The sequence below is a fragment of the Sebastes fasciatus genome, chromosome 16 (assembly GCF_043250625.1).
Source record: "Sebastes fasciatus isolate fSebFas1 chromosome 16, fSebFas1.pri, whole genome shotgun sequence".
In the NCBI taxonomy this organism is placed as follows: Eukaryota; Metazoa; Chordata; class Actinopteri; order Perciformes; family Sebastidae; genus Sebastes; species Sebastes fasciatus.
Genome location: NC_133810.1, coordinates 23,200,242 through 23,222,219, shown reverse-complemented (window position 1 = coordinate 23,222,219; position 21,978 = coordinate 23,200,242). Strand labels below are relative to the sequence as shown.

The window sequence follows — 21,978 nt, the reverse complement described above, 5'->3', positions numbered from 1 at the left end:
CCCCGTCCACAGCAGCACATTGCTTTGCTTCTGGGCCGTAACTCCTGTCTGTTTCTCCAAACTGGGGGTGTGCCGATGTCATCTACTGTAGGTAATATACTGACTATGGATAAGTACCTCATACAACCCCACTTCAAAACACCCAAACTATCCCTTTAACACCAAATATCACCAGCATGGATAGGATCCATCCTCTGGGTAATGTGAATGTCTGTACAATGTGCCAATACATCCAGTTGATGTTCAGGTTAAAGAGGACGGAGCCTGACGAGCTTTCCCAGCACACATTGGGTGTGCAGGGAAAGCTCGTCAGTCTTTCACAGAGCTATCACGCATATGGACTGATGAGCACATTCACACCTACGGGCAATTTCCAATTTCACCTAACCTGCATGACTTTGGACTGTTGGGAGGAAAGCAGAGGAGACCTAAACAGATACAGGGAGAACATGTAAACTCAGGACCTTCTTGCCGTTTCATGACTTACCACTTAGTGTTTGTGCTGCCCGAATAAGTCTTTTTTACATCACCCTTTGGATTTCATTCTAACATAGACTTCAATATACATATTTAATACAGAAATAGTTTATTTACATGCAGCCTTGGATTCAGAGAATTTCAGGGAAAAAAAGCTTTAGTGATGTGCGGGGGCTGAAGACTCAGTGTGTCAGACTGAAGGATGATTCCTCTGCTGCTGTGTGGATTAGGCTGTCTACTGAAAACACTTTGAATGCAGCTGTGTTTACGCACATTACTGCTGCCAGGAAAAGTGAAACACTGAAATACTCCTACATTTTTTACATGTTAATCTTCAGCCCGGAAATGTTAATTATTACTCTTACAGTGAAATTAAGCACAATTTGATATTTTTATACAAAAGGAAAAGAAAGGTTTTATTTTGCGGAAGTAGATTGTACTGTGTTTATTCGATTCTGTTTCATAGAATGTTATTGCTGTAGTCAGGCACAAAAATATGATGAAAACAGCAACCAGGTAGACTCCACACATACTGTAAGCCAAGCAATAATTTGCCGTGGGACTGGATGCTCCAGTGGGTGTGTTGTTCCACGGTGTCTCATCAATTACATTCCCTGAGAGAAAACACCCGGCTGTTTTCTGTTTTCTTCGGATGCCGGGGTTAATGGTGCTTTTCTCAAATGCCTCTGCCAGCCAGTAATTGGAGCAACTTAACAATCATAAGTGCAGTCTTTGTAGTGTCGGGAGCACAGGCTGAATACAGCTGTATTAACTATGAAAAGCCAACTTTTATTGATTGACCCCTTCTTCAGTCCCCCGTATCTTCCTCCTTTTCCCGTCTCGGAGCTTCTCGGCTTTTGTACTTCATGCTGAAAAACACCACCAACCATCTTAGAAGGACATTATAATGAGTAGAAAATATCCTCCCGTTTTAGTCCCTTTTTATTTGAAAGCATCTGGGTGCTTACCAAGAAGATTAGAAGATTTAATAATTAGCAGGGAAAGGAAAACAACCTGTTAATTTGTTTTGGCATTTCTAAAACTTTTTGTTTTTTAAAAAGGCCAACTAAAGCTGGGGTAGGCAGGTTGGAGCAAATCTGATTAAAAAACGATTATAAAACGGTCACTATATCCTGACAGTACTGCATGAGACAGGTAATCTGAAAAAATCATTAGCCTCTGTGTCCTCCAGTTTTCTCCAGTGCTCCTAATGGCATCTACAAGATTTCACAGACCGGAGGAAAACAACCAATCAGAGCCGAGCTGGAGCCTGTGGTCTCTGAGCAGCTGTCAATCACTCGCAAACTCCGATCAAACGGTCAAACTAGGCAGCGCTGATCAAATATGAATCAATATTCTGTTACTGTAATGTCTACTGTATGCCTAAGATCTTGTAGTGTACTGTTTAGCTGTAAAATAAGAAAGTTTGTGACCCGGCAGCCATGTTGAGATCAGTTGAGGAAATGCCAAGCACCGCCCACCAGCCGGAGCAAACTTTCTCATTTTACAGCTGAACAGTACACTACAAGATGTTTCTGAAAACATTTGAGGCGAGAAATAGGCATTACAGTAACAGAATATTGATTCATATTTGTTCAGCGCTGCCTAGTTTGACAGTTTGATCGGAGTTCACAAGTTATTGACAGCTGCCTCCTTTGACCAAACAGCCAATATAAATGCTCTCTCTCTGAAATGACCTGTGATTGGCCAAAGTCTCTAGATTGTTTAAAGCCTGAAAACAGAGCCAAGAGGAGGTGCAGAAGTCTAGTTTTCTCTCAGAGCATTTGAATTATAATAGGCTGAAAGATTATTATGGAATTTTTACCCAATGATGCCAAAAATATTCTGCCTACTGCCGCATTAAGTAAACAGTCTGAATCATTTAAGCGTTTTGCTGCCTGCATATACCAAGGAAGTTCATCGAAGGCCAGCAATGGGTTAGTCAATGTCATCCCATTTCAGAATTGCTGAATAACTTGCATAATCCCTGCTCAATGCAATGAAACTAACTTCAGGTAAATACACCCTGTAGTTTGTAGGAATTTCCATTTTTTTCAGTTTTGATGCCATCGTTTTATTAAATAGTTTCAATTTAACGAGTAATCTTTGAATTTCAATAGTGAGCTGAAAGAGGACAGACTGTGGAAGCCAACTGGGTGTATTTTGTTTGCACTGTCTGTTTGCATGCTGAGGGAGTGTTGGTTGATTTTCCTCATCCAGGAGATTAAGACAGGATTGTCAGTTTCCTTACGCCTTTGTACCTAGAGAATACGTGTTGGCATCCATGTACGCGCTTGCATCTGTCAGTCATTTATTACATGTCTTACTCCTCTGACCTTTCTTCTTTCTGATACGTGACACAGATGTTTCCTCTCTGGTTCATCTGACCACAGACTGGGACCGGGTTTGGCACACAGCATTGTATGCAGATCAGACAGTAAAGGCAGACTGGCTCCGGTGTGTCAGCAACAGACAAGTGCAGCACTTCATACTGCAGAGTCAGCCTCTCACCGCAGTCATTTTAACCGTGATTTAAAGGGGTTATTACATTGCCGCAAGGGAAAAAAAAAAGAACCGTCTCTGTGTTGTGCACTGTATTTCATCAGGGGGAGCTCTCTGTGATGAGTGATAGCACGTCAGTTAGAACTCTGATTGACAGGTTATGAAAGCATCAACAAATATGATTTGATTCTGATAAAATCAGATAAAGCGCAGGGCTAGAAAATCAAACGGGGCAGATCCTTCTTTATATAGAGAACATCTGAGCAAACTGCATTGATACACGTGTGTTTGCTTGAAGAGCTGGGCGCTGTTTCTGTTGGTCTTTCAACAAAGTAACCCCAATATAAAGAGAGAAAGAGAGAGACAAAGAAAAGCAGCTGATAAATCCAACTCTGTCTCCCACAACATTACGTTTTCAAACACTAAACTTCATTCTCAATTTCGAGGGAAACTTATTTCCTCCCAGATTACGGTCACAGATTTAAACACGTGATTAAAAATGTGTAAATTGAAACAAAACAAATCAAAAATGCAACAGCACTGCTTGGTTATGTTTAGTCAAAAAACATCATGGTTTGGATTAAAAGCATGTTTGTAGGTCGACGTTGACTTTTGGTTTCACAGTGGACACAAACAGCGGCTTCCTGGGTGAATGTCCTGTGTTAACCCACCTGTCCACACCAACCTCCTCCCTACACGGACTCCCATGGACAATGATTACATATGTATTTGTGATACGTCAAAAACAAACGTAATCCAGGAGAAAATATGTTTCCATCAAAAATGTATTTACAGTGCAGTTTGGTTGTATGGGAACTAGGGCTGTCAATTGATTAAAATAGTTAATCGTGATTAATCACACATATTTTTATCTGTTCAAAATGTACCTTAAAAAGAAAGATTTGTAAAGTATTTAATACTCTTATCAACATGAGAGTGCGCAAATGCTTGCTTTATGCAAATGTATTTATATACATGTATTTATTATTGGAACTCAGCCCTAAAGTGGGCATGCCTGTAAAGAGGAGACTTGTGGGTACCCATAGAGCCCATTTTCATCCACATATCTTGAAGTCAGAGGTCAAGGGACCCCTTTGAATATGGCCCTGCCAGTATTTCATCGTCAAAATTTAGCGTAAGTTTGGAGCGTTATTTAGCATTCTTCTTAACAAGCTAGTCTAACGTGGTTTTTAGCAATGGATTCTTTAGGTTTTCTAGTTTCATATGATGAAGCTAGCTTTAAAACTGAGCCCGCAACCACCTAAAAGTTGCGTTAATGCGTTAAAAAAAATCAGTGGCGGTAAAACAAATTTGCGAACGCCTTATATCGCATTAACTTTGACTGCCCTAATGGGAACGTAATTTTTGGGAGACTTAGCTGGATAAATAATACCAATAGTTTATTTATACAACAGCAACAGCTGAGTTGTGCACTGCCAGGTGTACTGATTCAGGTGTACGGATGTTCAATCCAATTTGGCTTTAAACATATAGTGGAGTTTGATCAAAATGTTGCACACATTATAAGCTAATTAAGAAAACGTGTAAAAAAACATCATACAAAATAGTGTGACTTAATAGTTTATAGTTTAACAACATTATATTTGTATCTCATCTGTAGTTCTGCTAAATCATTGCCTTTCATTGCTTGTTCCAACAAAGAACAAACTAATAAAATTGTCTCCTCTCTTTACAAGAGTGCATGATGTTTTTTGTCAGCTGACCCTATTTGTCTTCATTTCTGGGCTTTCTGAGTTTTGGTGTGAGATTGCGGCAGATTCAGGCTGTCACATTTAGTCAAAAAGGCTGTATGATGCAACACAAAGACTGTGCTGTTTGGAGCCGCACTCCAGGACCCACAGATTCACAGCTTATCATGTCGAAAAGTGAGCGTCGGGGCCAGTCTGCTGCCTTTAGCCCACTTGGCAGCCTGGTGGCTGTTGCTCATCTGTCCCCAAGCTAGTGTGAGCACATCACCGATCTGGACCGGGATTAAAGGACCTAATGCTAACAGCTGTGCTGAGATTAGCCATGTCAGTATTTACAGTTATTTTGTCAACCACTGCACCGCACGCTCTGCTCAAATAATGAACTGCTCTATTTGAATTGTTGTTTTTTCTTTTACTTGGACCTTGGCTCTAGATTCACTCTAAAAGCCATTACATACATTTTTGTCCTTAGGGAGAGATGTGATGTGGTGGACATAGACAGGGTAGATTGTTTGTGATTGGGACTAATACTTGGGTATGTGGATGAACAGAGTTGGAAGAAGGCACCTCCTTTGTTTCACAAAATGTGGGTGAAAAAAAAATCGAGAGGAAGACTGACAGAGGATGAAGAGAGAGATGATTAACTTGAAACGTGAACGTCTGCTGCATAAAGATGTTGATGGATTGAGCGGTTTTACCTTCCGCGTGTGTGTGACAGAGAAAGAGATGTCGCCCGCGATTGTATTTGCACACGTACCTCCCTCGGTGTGTGTCAGCGTGCACCTCCACCACGCATGAATATGCATGCGTGTGTTCACACGGGGAACGACGTGCTCTCTCTGCAGAGACCGATCACCCCATCATGGGCGATCACCGGAAGATTGGACTGATTTTCCATACTGTCTATGGAAATGTCATATATAAGAAATGCATGCCATTTTCTGAAGTGGCACCACAGTCTTTCTTCCTGATAGATAGCACATTTTAATCTGCTTAGACACTTTAAGTGATGGAAGAGGTATAGAGAGATCCTGGGAAAGGTGTTGGAGAGAGCAGCAGGTCAACGGCAGCCGCGAGCAGCTGCTCTCTGTGTATGTATGTACGTATGTACATACAGGATCTGTGCTGGGTGGCCTTGGGTTCACCAGGGGGGGTGTGCATAGATGTGATTAACAGAGATTTGGGGTGAATAATCTTCTAAGCTGCTCAGTGGAGCATCGGTGACGGGGGCTGGGAGGGATATGGGAGGAGCTTAGGGCTACCGAGACTTATACCTGGACCCCCTCCTACCTCGTGGAAGGCGACTTGTGACTTCTGAATGCTCGACTTGTGACCCCACCGGTACATCAGCATCACGGATGGCCGATCCGTAGCTCTCAGATATACAGTATGTCAACCAATTAGTAGGGCTGGGTATTGTTTAAAAAAATACTATGCCTGACATCTCCTCATATGTAATTTGCAGACCTATAGTCGTTGTCATTATTTTTGCATACAGAGCATCAATGAAATTTCATGTTGAATTTGTATACAACTTGAACTCCCCCTTTTTTAATTTAATTTAATTATTTTATTCTATTTATTTATATCTCATTGTGTGTGTGTGTGTGTTTTGTTTATAAAACAGTCACATTGAATTTATCTGTAACACTAAAAAACAATAAATGCATTAAAAAAAATTAGTAAATAGAAATACTACTACTAAAAATACTATGCCAGTACCAATACCAGTACCCTTAAAGTTATACCGATACCAATAGAGTCCTTTACTCAATATCCATAATGTAAAAAAGAATATCAGCTATTAAATCAGATTTTTTAAACTCAAATATCAACATCAGTGTCCTTAAAACCCCAGTATTGGTCAGATTTGTTATTGATCCGCCCTGATACCAGTCTGTAGGCCCTGTGTGTAACATGGCGTATGGGTCCGGAGGGTGGGGGGATTATGTATTATGTGCCTATGAATTGCATCACCTCCAGGTCACATGAACCTTGTGTACTACACTCATATCTGATCATTTCAGTTCATTTTCTCATTTAGAGATCAAAGGTCAAATCAGTGCAAACAAAGCGTGCCATATATTATCAGTAGATGTGGTAGCCTGACATTACCATATTAATTAGTTTTCTTTTGCGCCGAATGCCAGCAGTATAGTGGGGGTGCAGTGCTTCATAGCTCCGAGCATTTCTTCAAATGCATTCACACATATCTATATACTATCCAAACATGCACATATTGTGGCCCATCTGTATGTACCCGTGCAAGGAAGGATATAACCAGAATGTTGTGGTAAACACGGCTTAGTACCGCCATCTCTGGTGGCCATCATGAGATGTGTTTGATCACGCAGGTTGCTGCAGACGCGCGGATTGTTCTCTAACATCACTTTCTTCCATTAGATTCCACAAAAGTCAAGGGAAATATGATATAGCCTATAGAGAATTATAGGAAAGGTGTAGAAAAACAGGTTACGCCTTTTTTAACCTTTAAAGGTCCATCCAGTTCATTCCATTGTGATGGTGAAGACGACGCTGACTGCGAAACACAGCAGCGTGCATAATTTCAGTTAGAGAAGACGAGCGCATGTAAGAAAGCTCCCTCTCTCTGGGTGACCGCTGCTTTAGTGAAACAAGGCGGATAAAAGGCTAGATTCTGATCCCTGACTCATTTTTCCAGCTCATGTTGTACATCCCCACAATATTGCTGTAAGGGTTTATGATATCCATGGTCTTTGAGGAGAAATAATGTGATCGCGCCTTTTTCTATATTTTTCTTTCTTCCAATTTTTTTCTCTCCCTCCTTACTGTTCATCCAATAAGAGCCAGAGCAGTATGAACACAGGTCATATGGGCCTCCCAGGCCGATCAGATTTTTCCTTTGAATACTCAAGAAGATAAAACACTACAATTAATGAGGAATCCTTTAATTTAAAATCATGAACTAAGGTCAAATGTGTGCATAATGCCTTGCATACAAACGTGCATCCGGGTTTACAGTTGTAAGTAGATGCAAGATAGTCGAGGGGAGCAGGGCAGATTTACAATAAAGGTTAGTCTGAGAGATAGAGGAATGTGTTGTAGTGAAGAAATGCAGAGACAGGAGTAATTAATTATAGATGTGGAAATGTGGTCTGAGGGAATGCTGTTGCTGTAACTGGAGGCATGGCAAGTGAGAGATGAGGGAATGGAGATATGGTGGGAGATGGGGGTTGAGGGGGAGGGAGGAGAACCCTCCTCCTATAGCATCCACAACTTCAATTTACATTACATGACAGGAGAATGGAGGTTAATTAAACATGACAATGGTGGGGCGTTTATTGTTAACCCCTCATGGTGGTTGACTGGCTCCTAACTAAAAGGCCAAAGAATGCATAAAAAATATGTTTTAGCCTAACGCCTAAGTGTAAATTCACATTCAAACATCTCATGGAAAGAGCATAAAATGGGCCCTATGGTTGTGTATAGTACAAATTTTAAAAGCCATTTGCATGCTTAAAGCAGCAGTGGGTAGAAATGGCGCAAATATGGTTAAAAAAACGGTCACTATATCCTGACAGTAGTGCGTGAGTCAGGTAATCTGAAAAAAATAATGTGCCTCTGTGTCCTCCAGTGTCCTCCGGTATCCTCCGGTGTCCTCCTGTGTCCTCCGTGGTGCTCCTAATGGCATCTGCAAGGTTTCACAGACCGGAGGAAAACAACCAATCAGAGCCGAGCTGGAGCCTTGCCGTCTCTGAGCAGCTGTCAATCACTCGCAAACTCCGACCAAACGGTCAAACTAAGCAGCGCTGATCAAATATGAATCAATATTCTGTCAATGTAATGCCTATTTCTTCCCTCAAATATTTACAGAAACATCTTGTAGTGTACTGTTTAGCTGTAAAATGAGAAAGATTAGGAAATACCAAGCACCGCCTACCAGCAGGAGCACAGCCAATAGTAACGCTCTCAATATAAACAGTATTTTTGGTTGAATGCGCATACAAAAACTCAATAAATATTTTATAGAAGATAATTCTAAAGGAAACAGCGGGAAAAACATCACTCCCCATTAAATTCTGCCTCTGTTAGCTATAGTCGTCCCCAGTTTACAGAAACTAAATTGCATCTAAAACTCTAGCTAAATTTTGTGTTGCCAGAGGCGTGCCCACTTTTCACTGTGCATCTATTTCCAACCTTCATATTGACGCCAATTGGACTCGACACTAATGATGCCAAAAAAGCAAAGTGAAGCGGTGCTAAGGTTTTCTAGCTGCCCTGCTTATAAATTTGGAGACTGCTGACTTTGGTTGCCATGGAACTCCTGATTTCACGCTGCCTTGGATTATTTATGTAGGGTATCAAAAATGGAAAAATGAGCTCGGGTCATATTTGGTCCATATGTGGTACCAATCCTTGATGAATACATTTGGAGAAAATAAGAAAAACATTTACCCATACACACACTCCAGCAGTGGTCAATAATGCAAATTAGAGCTGGAAATTGTGCACCAACTAATAAGCTTTTATAATGAGACTTTAACCACTGTAAGAATTCAATTTACCCCTCATTCTAAACCAATATTGATTTACCTTTTGTACCCTTTTGTTTTTCTACTTAAGCATATTGTCTGGACCCTAAATACATGCCAAGAATTGAAATGTTGTCTACATGCATGTTCTTTCTGTGAATAAGGCCCTTGATTTGCTCACATTGTGTCCTGCTGCTGGGAAGGCAGGATTATAATAGGTAATGTACGTCTGTGCCGGGCTCGTAGCCTCGAGGGACACTCTGTAAACGCTCCCCATCTCCCCGCTGATCGCAGTCCTGACTGATTGCTGATGACTTTTTTAGGGCACCGACATGTTAAGTTGTTTATTTATTCAAAAAATCCCCCCGATGTAAATAGCCCTCTGCACTCTAGATTTATCCTCCCCCCCTCCCCGTTTGTGTGTCTGCATATCTGTCTTGCTATTTCTGCGTCTGTCTCTTGAGCAGCGATGATGTGTTGTGGTCATCAGCAAAGTTTGTGATATAAAGACAGGGCAGCTGTTTTTTTTTGTTTATGCATGTGTGTGTGTATGCGTCAGTGTGCGTTTTATGCATGTGACAGATATGGGACATCCTTGAGAAAGTGACACACCCCTACAGGCGATCGCGTTCAAAAAGAATCTTCAGCAGACTCCAAACCACAATTTAGCAGACCACTGTCATAAGAAATCACTTAGCTGTTGTAAAGCATTTTCTGGATGCCGGATCACTAACTGTATAAAGCTTTACAACAGTTTTATGGTTAGTTTAGCGTCACAATGCCTGACATTCTTGCTCAAGCACATTGCATAAAAAATAACAAATTAAAGATAGGGAAGATACTGATATCATATGAAACTAGAAAACCTAACAAATCAATTGATACCAACCATGTCATTCTAGTTTGTCGTGAAGGAGGCTAAATAATGCTCCAAACGCTATATTTTGGGGAGGAAAAACGGGCATGGCCATTTTCAAAGGGGTCCCTTGACCTCTGACCTCAAGATATGTGAATGAAAATGGGTTCTATGGATACCCACGAGTCTCCCCTTTACAGAAATGCCCACTTTATGATAATCGCATGCAGTTTGGGGCAAGCCATAGTCAAGTCATTACACTGACATACTGACAGCTGTTGTTGCCTGTTGGGCTTGAGTTTGACATGTTATGATTTGAGCATATTTCTTATGCTCAATGCAGTACCTGTGAGGGTTTATGTTTCCAATAATAAATATATTCATACATTTTCATGGAGTGAGTATATTTGTCCACTCCCATGCTGATAACAGTATTAAATATGTTTTATTAAAATCTCCCTTCAAGGTACATTTTGAACAGATAAAAAATGCGTGATTAATTTGGGATCACTCACAATAAACTATGGAAAATCATACGATTATATAAATATTTTAATCGTTTGACAGCCCTAATAAATGCATATAACAGAATACCACCTGATTGCTGTTTGAACCTGCTATGTGGCGAGCTTTGTCCACATGCAGCACATCAATTCTTCATTGCATATGTGATTCCAAAATGGAAATACAGCCATCTGTTACATGCAATAACTCGCAAGGTGTTAGTGTCATCTCTCCTCATATACAATTCTGTTTCTTTTTGCCTCTGCAGTGTTGCTTCACAGTACTGTACCACAACAGTTTTCTTTTGGGTGGGGTTATATATTCCCTTGCTGGAACACCAGCCTGCTTGCACCGGCACACACACATATGCACACAAAGACACACACACAAGCATGCACAAGCAAACAAGCAGATCCCTACAAAGTAAACAAAATGCCGCATGAGTTAATTGGGTTGTAAGTTTTTCACCCATCCCCATCTGTCTGTCACACCTTGTTTATTTACCATTTTGTATTATGAAGTGAACGAATGTCTTTTTCGATTCATTAATGCTCTGAACTGACTCAATTAGTGCTAAATTAATAGGTCAAAAATGATTAGAAAATGCAACTCCTTAATCGCATCAGAGTCTGCATCTCACCATCTCCTGTTTCTTTCACAGATGCATGGACATACATGCATACACTGGGGAAATGACTACTTGTCTAATTTTGTATTTTGGTTACATTACACTTAAAGCTAGGGTTGGTAATGTTCTTCAAAAACATTTTTTATTATGTAATTATGTTTAATAATTACGTAATTTGTTGAAATTCTCATTAGCCGTCCAATCATTTCATTTTGCCCCGAATGAAATGATTGGACAGCTTGCCTGCGCGCACTCTGCCCATCCACTCATTGCATGTTACCCTGTCTTCCACAAGCTGCTAGCTTGACCCCTGTGAGTACTAACAATAGCCATATTTGTTGTTTAGATTCATAATGATAATTTTGGGGGAGTGGCTTTGGAGAGAGGCGTGAATGGACGGACTGTCATTATTACAGATTTAGGGACTTTTGGAGCTACTGCTGCTAGTACTACTTTCATTGGAAAAGAGTTGGCCACACTGTTTTTTTGGTTGGATCATTTTGAAAATTTAGCGTACTATTATTCCGTTATTATTATTCACCTTTTAAAGGTGAAATTGATTGTCTAGTCCTGCTTGGCCAAATGGGTTTGACTTTGAATTATATTGCTTAACTTTCAATATCACGTTGACCCGGCCACTATGTTGAGATCAGTTGAGGAAATACCAAGCACTGCCCACCAGCCAGAGCAAACTTTCTCATCTTACAGCTAAACACTACACTACAAGATGTTTCTGAAAACATTTGAGGCGGGAAATAGGCATTACAGTAACAGAATATTAATCCATATTTGATTGCGCTGCCTAGTTTGACCGTTTGATCGGAGTTTGCGAGTGATTGACAGCTGCCTCCGTTGAATGAACAGCCAATAGGAACGCTCTCTCTCTCTCTGAAATGACCTGTGATTGGCCAAAGTCTTCCGTCACAGGCTACATTTTTTAAAGCCTGAAAACAGAGCCAAGAGGAGGTGCAATAGTCTAGTTTTCTCTCAGAACACTTGAATTACAATATGCTGAAAGGACAAATCAGTGGAATACCGAAGTTATTGCAATTCATCCTGAGGAATATATGAATGTTTGTACCAAATGCCATGACAGTCCATCCAATAGTTGTCAAGACATGTCACTAAAAAACAACCAAAAAAACATTCAACCTGGCAATGGAAGGAAAGTCAGGGGTTCACCAAAGTCAGCAGGATTGACCCTCTAGGGATATCTCTTCAAGTATTCACTTGAAGAGATATTCGGTCTGGACTTAAGTGGCGGGCCGACCGACAGACTGACATTGACACTCCTAGAGCCATGCCACCAGCTCAGCTTAAAACAAAGATATTCTAGGTGACAGGGACCGAGGGAGAGGTGGAGGTCCCGTCATGACCGTCAATGTCTGGACTGAATTTCATGGCATTTCATTACACTATAGGCCACAGTGGTGGAACCACAGGCCAAGTGACAGACAAACCAACATTGCCATCCCTCAGCAACGACAGGACGACTGAAATACAAACACAACAAAACATTCTTACTTACTTTTCTTTTTATGACTGTGTGATGTCATGACACTCAGCAACTCTGACTCGCATCCTTGAAAAGAGACGCCGCAGTAAATGTATGCAAGCTTAATGGATACACAAGCTATTAAGTGTACCAGACAAGATAATAAATGCGTTGTCTGGTGAATGTACTGCAATGTTTTGAAGCATTATCCACTGTGTAGAAATAAACAGGCTGCTCCAAATCCAGGTATTTGTTACCAAATGGAGTTCTACATTTGGATGATTTGGGGAGCTTTTCGCGCTGAGCGACGTGCATCAAGATCTCAAGTGGGATCTTCGTGGATCTGATGGTAAAAAATGTTGAAATGAAATAGAGTGCTGCTGTAGCTGAAGAGGGTCTCAAGAAATCAGGATGCTAAAATGGAATATCTAAAAATCTGCAACAACCGCACACGCCTATTAATCATATAATGAGTCCCTGTATAGTTATTTGTATTCAGATACTTCCACCTTGTCACATTATTTTACCACCCATTGTGCCATGAAATGAAGCCCATTTACAAATCATTCTCCTTCTGATTTGATAAATGAAACTGGTGAATGAGTGAGCCCCCTGAACGGCTTGTTTGAATAATTGAGCAGTACTCAATCAGACAACATTAGGCAGCGGTGGCGGCCCCGCCATCGGAAATAATTACCACCCGGCAACAGACTACACATGGGTGCTGCCTCCACAGGGGCGCCACATTTGAGACCAATAGATTAGAACAACAGCACCCCCCACCCCCACATCTCACATGCCTTGACGAACACCACCTACCGTACAGAAACCTGCAGTGAGAACAGGAAAGGACAGGGGACACCCACAGCAGCGTTGGGGGTGTGGGATAGCTGTCACTGCAGCGGGGTAATGCATACCGTCGGGGTTGAATAAATCACAACCACAGAACCAACCGCTATTTATGCATTTGGGCAAAGACCCCACCCCCACACCCTTTCAAATCGGCAGTAGCCTATTACCAAGAGATTGTATATAATTAGTCAGTCACTTCCAATTTATTTAGACATGATTTATTGTGTACACCATCAATCATAAAACAAATGAAAACCCTATTTTTTTGTAATTTTGGGGTGTTGTGCAAATTGGAAATATCCCTGAAATTGAAACAATAAGCGAAACGTACAGGAGAAATTAATTGTTTGGGGACTTTTAAATGAGATAGATATTAGGGATGTCAAAGTTAACACGATAATAACGCATTAACGCAATTTCATTTTAACGCCTCTAATTTTTTAACACATTAAAGCAACTTGCGATTTTCAGGTTGTAGCAGGCTTAATTTTAAACGTAGAGTGAAGATCATCATATGAAAACCTGAAACTAGAAAAACCTAAGGAATACATTGGTACCAACCATGTCATAGTAGCTTGTCATGAAGGAGGCTAAGTAACGCTGCAAACTTGCGCTAAATTTTGGTGAGGAAAACTGGCATGGCCCTTTTCAAAGGGGTCCCTTGTATGTGAATGAAAATGGGTTTTCAGGGTACCCACAATTCTCCCCTTTACAGACATGCCCACTTTATGAGAATCACATGCAGTTTGGGGCAAGTCATAGTCAAGTCAGCACACTGACACACTGACAGCTGTTGTTGCCTGTTGGGCTGGAGTTTGCCATGTTATGATTTCAGCATATTTTTATGCTAAATGCAGTACCCGTCAGGGTTTCTGGACAATATTTGTCATTGTTTTGTGTTGTTAATTAATTTCCAATGATTAATATATACATACATTTGCGTAAAGCAAGGATATTTGCCCACTCTGATGTTGAAAAGAATATTAAACACTTGACCAATCTACCTTAAAGGTACATTTTAAACAGATAAAAAATGTGTGATTAATTTCTGATTAATTGCGATTATCTATGGACAACCATGCGATTAATCGCGATTAAACATTTTAATCGATTGACAGCCCTGAAAGATATAATTGCAAATTGCTGAGACCTTGGACCACTAGTACCTGTAGCAGACAACATACTATTATCGGTCTCTATTAGGGTTTAGAGCTGCAACGATTAATTGATTAGTTGTTACCTATTAAATTTATCTCCAACTATTTTGATAATTGATTAAACGGCTTTAAGAAAAAAATCAGTATTGTTTGATTTGAAAAGTCTGAATTCTTTGATACCAGCTTCTCAAATGTGAATATTTTCTGGTTTCTTTACTCCTCTATGACAGTAAACTGGATATCTTTGAGATGTGGACAAAACAAGACATTTGAGGACGTCATCTTGGGCTTCTGGAAACACTGATGGACATTTTCTGACATTTTTATAGACCAAACGACTAATCAATTAATCGAGAAAATAATCAATAGATTAATAGACAATGCAAATAATTGTTAGTCGCAGACGTAATAAGGTTTTTAGATCTGTGTCACAGTTACTATTGTTCCGGTAAAATATCACACAATTCAATATGACACAATGCCTTACTTTTGGCTAATTGGGCTTTCACTTGTCTTGAATTATCCAGTTTCTCCTGTGCGCGTCTGGGTTTCACAGTCTCTTGAGACGAGCTTTGCCGTTGCAGAAGCATCTGTAATGTGACAACATGGCAACGGGAAGGTAGTTGTGTGTGACTGGATGAGTGTTTTCTGTATGGAGTGGGTCACTAAGCGTACCATGCATATGTCTGTGCCAAAGTAGTGTCTGCAACAGAGACTCATTTACGCCCGCACAGACTGGATGTGATTGACAGCTGGGCCGAAGGGCCTTTGGCTCCATCCTGATTTTCTTTTCCACTAGAGGTGTCCCATGGGACTTGGAATTCATGCTACAGTATATCAGCAGGACAGCTTACGGCTGTAATGAGGATGAAAAGCAACCAAACCAGTGTTTCCGTTCTATGCTGCTCTGAGTTTTAAAAAACTATCATTTGGTTTTAGTCATGCAACATGCATTTGATTTACATTAGACATTTCTTGGAAAAGCAGTGACTACCAAAATGGAATGATTAAAAGGACTAAATTGGCTAAATATGATCTGTTATCTACATCCAGCAAGCGTGAATAATATTTTGGTTCACTAGTCATTCATTATATCTTAAATCCAAAACGACACTTAGCAGCCAATATTTATCCACGAGATTTTCTTTGACAAACAAAAACGTTTTAACTCTTTACAACCATTTTCCTTTATTTTCAAAGTTAATTTCAACTGTTGTCACACAAGACACTTTATTATTCAAAATTGGCCCACAGTTAGGCTTTTCACAAAAACAACATGTCATAAGGTATTAATGCAAAGCGGGCGCAACTCATTGCAGGATCCAAATCGTGATCTCTATTTTTAACCATAATTCCAGTGATGGCTTACAGTACAGTCATTCCTGCTTAAAGCAGTAGCTTTTGAATTGTTCTTTGGGATAACAGTTGTGACAGAATTAGGAAGTTTTGAAGCCGTAACCTTGTAACTCAAAATGCATGAGTATGGCTTCTACAGGCATTGCTTGGCTGACAATTCTTGATGTTCTCGCTCCTTTGAACACAAGTACAGACATCCCTGCAATTGATAAATTCAAACGCTTGTCCAACAGTGGAAGAATGCAGAAATAACTGCCCATAAATGGAATACTAATGAACTAAGGGTGTGTACGTTCGAGATATAAAAAAAGCAATTTTGGCATATTTCACCATCTGCATTTCAAGTAGCTGTCATAATTCCAGGCTTTTTTTTTCTTCTGAGTTGTTGCCCCTCTTCTAGCTACTGTATTTATTCCTCTACAGAAAAGCATGGTGGACTTGCCGTATGATTTTTCAAACAGTATAACCCTCTAACAGGAACATCTCAGTAACATTTGCTGCTCTTAATGAGATATTTTGAAACCATTTTACCCCTGGTCCTAAATGAGACCTTGCACCTGTTCCCTAGTCATTTCATGAAGCTTCATAAAGGAGTGATTCAGTCAATATCCCTGGCCACCGGTGCTGCTTCCAATTTGTACATGCGGTGGTGCAGCCTCTTTTCATGTAACCAAGGTCTGACCCTGTGTGCCTGCTACAAAGTACAAACTGCTGTTTTCATCCAAGGTTTCAGAAAAATAAATTTGTCTGAGCCACTGGTACATTTTATTAATCAAAATAATAAGTATAAAAATTGGATCTTTTAGAGCCCACAGTGCAGCCTTTGATACTTAGATTGTATTGATCATTGTATTTGTGGCTATTCCAGGTTTCCAGCTGATACATTTGAATGATTTGGTGTCCTTCTAGCACAATCATCAGGCCAATAGGTGCATACTTTACTACTAATAGTCAGAGGTGGGACCGAGTTATTGTGTTGCAAGTCACAAGTAAGTCTCAAGTCACTGCACTCAAGTCCCAAGTCAAGACTGACAAGTCCCAAGTCAAGACCCAAGTCAAGACTGGCAAGTCCTAAGTCAAGTACCAAGTCAAGACTTACAAGTTCCAAGTCAAGTCCCAAGTCAAGACAGGCAAGTCTCAAGTCAAGTCTTGAATCAAGACTGACAAGTCCCAAGTCAAGTTCCAAGTCAAGTTAGGAAGTCCTAACATTTGACTTCCAAGTCCTAAACAAGTCATAATGCACTCTTCACCAAATGTAATGCCATTTTAACAACAGAGTAACTGGTTAGCACTTCATGGTTTTCTGCTGTAACTTGATTGGATGTGTTGGATTGGTTTAAACAAAGTTGATCTGGGGAATTAAGTGTGAGATAAGCAAATGCCCCAAATACCCAATAATATTAAAAAAACTATCCAAAAAGTCCAGAGTTCAACCAAAAAACACCACTTTTCATGGATTCAGCAATAAAGAACAAAAGATAGAAATTCAGTTTGTTCAGTTCAGTTCCCCCATGAGTAAATCCTCTTGCCACACAAATCAATAAAGGATATCTCAAAAAGTAAATAAACCCAACATCCCTGATGCTGACTGAGTTACCGCCAGTACCGGGCAGTTGATCGCATTTGTGCACTTTAAATAACACACTTTTTAACACATGGGCTTGGGGGAAGGTATCAAGTATTTTCAAGTCAAAAGGCTCAAGTCCAAGTGAAGCCACGAGTCACTGGTGTTAAAGTCCAAGTCGAGTTGTAAGAGTTTGATTTTGTCCAGTTGAGTCTAAAGTCATCAAATTGGTGACTCGAGTCTGATTCAAGTCCACGTCATGTGACTCGAGTCCACACCTCTGCTCATACAGTACTTGTACACAATAAACTACTTTAACTTTAATGGACTGAACTCATTCATACTCCCCAGAGGATGTACCTGTTCCATTATGGACTCCATAAAGTTTCCTTTTAGAACAAGATTCAGGTCAAACTGTCCACCTGCCTGCCCCAACGTGTGCATTGCTGCCATCACCTGTGGGTTTACAAAACAACAACAATAAGCACTGGTGTGTTTATGTGTGTTATGAACTCAAGATGTTGGTTATTTGTTCTATCCAACACTTTCCCTATGTGGGATGTAAGGAGATTTTTCTTAGGAAGCCACTATAAGGGCTGTAGAATTGTAGTGTTTGAATTTGTAATGCATGATCTTTAACTTCTAGACCTCCCTTAAAGTTTTACTTTCCTTTTATGTTTCTTGCTCTTCTGCTGGATGTCTTTCCCATGTATATTGTACCATTAATCCTACCTGGCTTTGCACGCTCTTACATTTAGCTACTGAGATCAAAGAAGAGCCTGTGCTCATACCCTCGGGGGGGGACAGCTGTATTATTAAAGACGGAGAGATTGCTGAGGGTCCTGCGAGGCAGTCTACTTGAATAGATAGAATTATCTTTGGACTTTTGCATTAGGAAAAGGTGGTATGGGGTCAGTAAGCCCAAGACAGCTCAGTCTCAGAGCGATGAAACTTCAAACTAATCAACTGAATGAGCCACCGTTACAGTTGGAGTAACATCCACCGCTCTCTTTATTTTTGTCTCATAGTGTTACGCGACGACTTCAGGCAGAACCCGCAAGATGTGGTGGTGGCGGTCGGGGAGACGGCCAGTCTCGAGTGTCAGCCTCCACGCGGGCATCCTGAACCCACCACCTTCTGGAGGAAAGATAAAGCTCGCCTTGACCTCAAAGATGACAGGATCACGGTGGGTTGCTCTCCGGGGTGCACTCCTCTACCTTTTACATGACCCTTATACTCTGAATCACACGCTCAACGATTCACCTGTTCACATTTACCTGGAGCTGTGAAGCACTTTGTATTGAACTGGTTCTTTGTAAATGTTTTTTTTTGGTCAGGTTCGTGGAGGAAAGCTAACCATCTCAAATACCAAGAAGAGTGATGTGGGGATATATGTGTGTGTGGCGGCCAACATGGTTGGGGAGAGAGAGAGTGAAAAAGCTCAGCTCTCAGTGTTTGGTAAGCAGTATGACATACATTCTTTGCCTGGATCAAAAAAAGGAATAAAGCATTTTGTTTTTCCTCAGGTACTCGCTGCACGCTAGCACATACAGTATTTACCACTCTGTCAGAAGTATATTTAGCATCCATGTCATGTGTGCTGCCCACATACAGAAAGGCCGGTGTTTGTGCAACGGCCTGTGAACCAGGTGGTCTTAGTGGACGAGACCGTCGAGTTCAGGTGTCAGGTTCATGGCGACCCACCTCCCACGCTGCGCTGGAAAAAGGAGGACTTGGACATTCCCCGTGGCAGGTGAGGGATGCATGTGTCTGTGGATAAAAGTCCTAGTTGATGAATGCTGAAGCACAGCTAATGAGTCCCACTTGAGGGGAAAAAAATCAACATATTACTCATGGCAGACTTTCATCAGTGTGGTAAAAATCATTTATTAGCAGGCAGAAAATCTCATTATTTGCTGTTTGAACTACAGATGAAAGCATGTCCAATGGCTGTTTTTGACTAATCAAGTACCACTGTACATTATGTGTGTGTGTGTGTGTGTGTGTACACAAAGCACTAAAAGGCCCAGAGATGGAGTATATGCATAATATAAAGCATTCCAATACAATTGCCCTACAAGGAATAGTACCTATATGAGGTGTATAATGTCCAGTCTGTATAGATTGATTTCTGTGGTCATTTTTTTGGTAGTTTGTGAAGCTGTCGCATTGGATTGCATCGTATTCGAAGGTGTTCCTGCGGTTTGGTTCACCCTTGTGTACCCACACATCATAAGCACATGTTAATTGCCTCGCAATCCCATTAGAGCACTTATTTTTTTAAGTCATTATCAGCCTGTCATGTGGGCCTTAATAGTTAGTGCTCAGCGCTTTATATTTTTAATTACAGTGTGTCTCATTATGCAATCTGGCCATCCATCAAAGCCTTTTAATTCCTTCGCTTGGTTTGACTATAGGTTTAAGATCTCTTTTTCTTCCTTTTAATAATATAAAACTATTAACAATGCATTCAAAACATGTTGACATTATTTAAAGAGGACCTATCATGCTTATTTTTGGGTGCGTATTTGTATTTTGGGTTTCTACTAGAACATGTTTACATGCTTTAATGTTCAAAAAACGCTTTATTTTTCTCATACTGGCTGTGCTGCGGCACCTCTTTTCACCCTCTGTCTGAAACACTCTGTTTGAGCTCCTGCCCCCACTCCCGAAAAGCCTTATCTGCTCTGATTGGTCAGCTGGACACCTCTGTTGTGATTGGTCAACCGAACCAAACTCTTCGGATTCTGCTCCAACTCAGCTCTAACTCGCTTTTTATTTGAGGGCGTGCCAAACTGGCCGCTGGGCAGGTTTTATGCAAATGTGTTACTTGGTGACATCACCGCGTTACGTAAGAAAAAGGCAGGACTTCAAGCAAGGCGTTTCGGGCAGTTCAAAAGTTCAGGAGCAGTGTTTCTAAAGGAAATGGGAAAAAGCACAAAAGCAAAGGTCCTCTTTAAGACTGCATAAAGGGATGACAAAATGGGATTTCAGCTTGATTTTAAATGTTTTTACGACTAAATTGAGCAATAACTCCAATTTATATAATACCAACACCGATTTAAACATAAAACACAGGTTAGCACTCTTTCTGAGTTTGTTGAGTAGTTCCATGGCAATTTCAGACACATCATGAGAAATTACAATTATTTTTGGACAATATTTGTCAGTGTTTTGCATTGTTAATTGATTTCCAACAATAGATTTATACATATATTTGCATAAAACAAGCCTTTGCCCACTCCCATGTTGATAAAAGTATTGAATACTTGACAAATCTCCCTTTAAGTCACAGATAAGTCATTTAACTGATGAAAAAATTGTGATTAATTTGCGGTTAGTCCAGATTAACTATGGACAAGCATGCGATTAATCGCGATTAAATATTTTAATCGATTTACTGCCCTAATGATTAACTTGTATATGTATTACATTTCTGCTAGAATTGCTATCAAGTAAATCAAATACAAGAGTAACTAAACAGATATAATTGAGTAAATATGGAGACTGTGATGCTCAAAACCTAGAAGTCATCTATGTTAAATTGATTATTTATTTAAAAGGACTACTAAAGAAATGTAATCTACTAAAACAGTTCCTTCTGCTACAAGTTTAACACCTGTTACAAGCCATTATTATTATTATATAACAACTGAATGGTACCGTCTCTGGTGTGTCAGATCGTGAGGCAGACTATAGTATCTTCCGGTCTCTCTCCGTCTGGCCGTCTGTCTGCCCACCTGTGTGGTGCCCTCTGCCTCGGTACCCCTTGACTCTAGAAACATGTCCTACTTTCAGACCTGCTTCGCCTCACTTCCCTCCTTCCACTCCTTTCATTCTTTTCCGTAAACCCGTCAGCCTCCTGGGAAGGCTGTATCTGGGTCAGAGATGTGCTGTGAATGGAGTCCTCAGCAGACTCTGGACGAGACCCTCGCAACCCCCCCCAACCCCCCGCCCCCATCGATATTCTGCCCACACCCTTTTGGAACATCTATTTCAAATGTGACTTTTTCTCACCCCTTGTGCCATTTCTCTGCCTGACTTGTCTCCCATCTCGGAATCAGTATGGCTGGCTAGACAATTTCACAGGATCTCTCACGCCAAAAGGGACCCCAGAGAGGGAGAGCCCGACTCCTTTGCTCTCCTCTCCTCTTTCTGTCCGTAGCCCCCTCTGAGGCGCTTATCTAAACTCTGGTCGCTGAGATGTTTCTCTCACTCTAACTGCACCGCTGCTGCCTTGCAGTATGCTGCACTGATGCATGGAACGTATCTTATGAATTAGTCATTTCTTACTGCTTGGCTCATTCATCAAATCCAGTTTGTCAGACTGTGCCACTCCCTTACTCTCAGACTGTTTGTCTGTCTCT

At 40.7% G+C, this 21,978-nt stretch overlaps 1 protein-coding gene across 1 annotated transcript in view; it reads left to right on the top strand.

The window, feature by feature from the left end:
• The window catches only part of LOC141752901 (roundabout homolog 2-like), a 112,806-nt gene that overhangs the window by 43,107 nt on the left and 47,721 nt on the right, over nt 1–21,978 (top strand). The window contains exons 3-5 of the mRNA XM_074611155.1: nt 18,640–18,797; nt 18,949–19,069; nt 19,226–19,364. Of these exons, the coding sequence (XP_074467256.1) occupies nt 18,640–18,797; nt 18,949–19,069; nt 19,226–19,364 (418 nt within the window). The remainder of the gene's footprint in view (nt 1–18,639; nt 18,798–18,948; nt 19,070–19,225; nt 19,365–21,978) is intronic.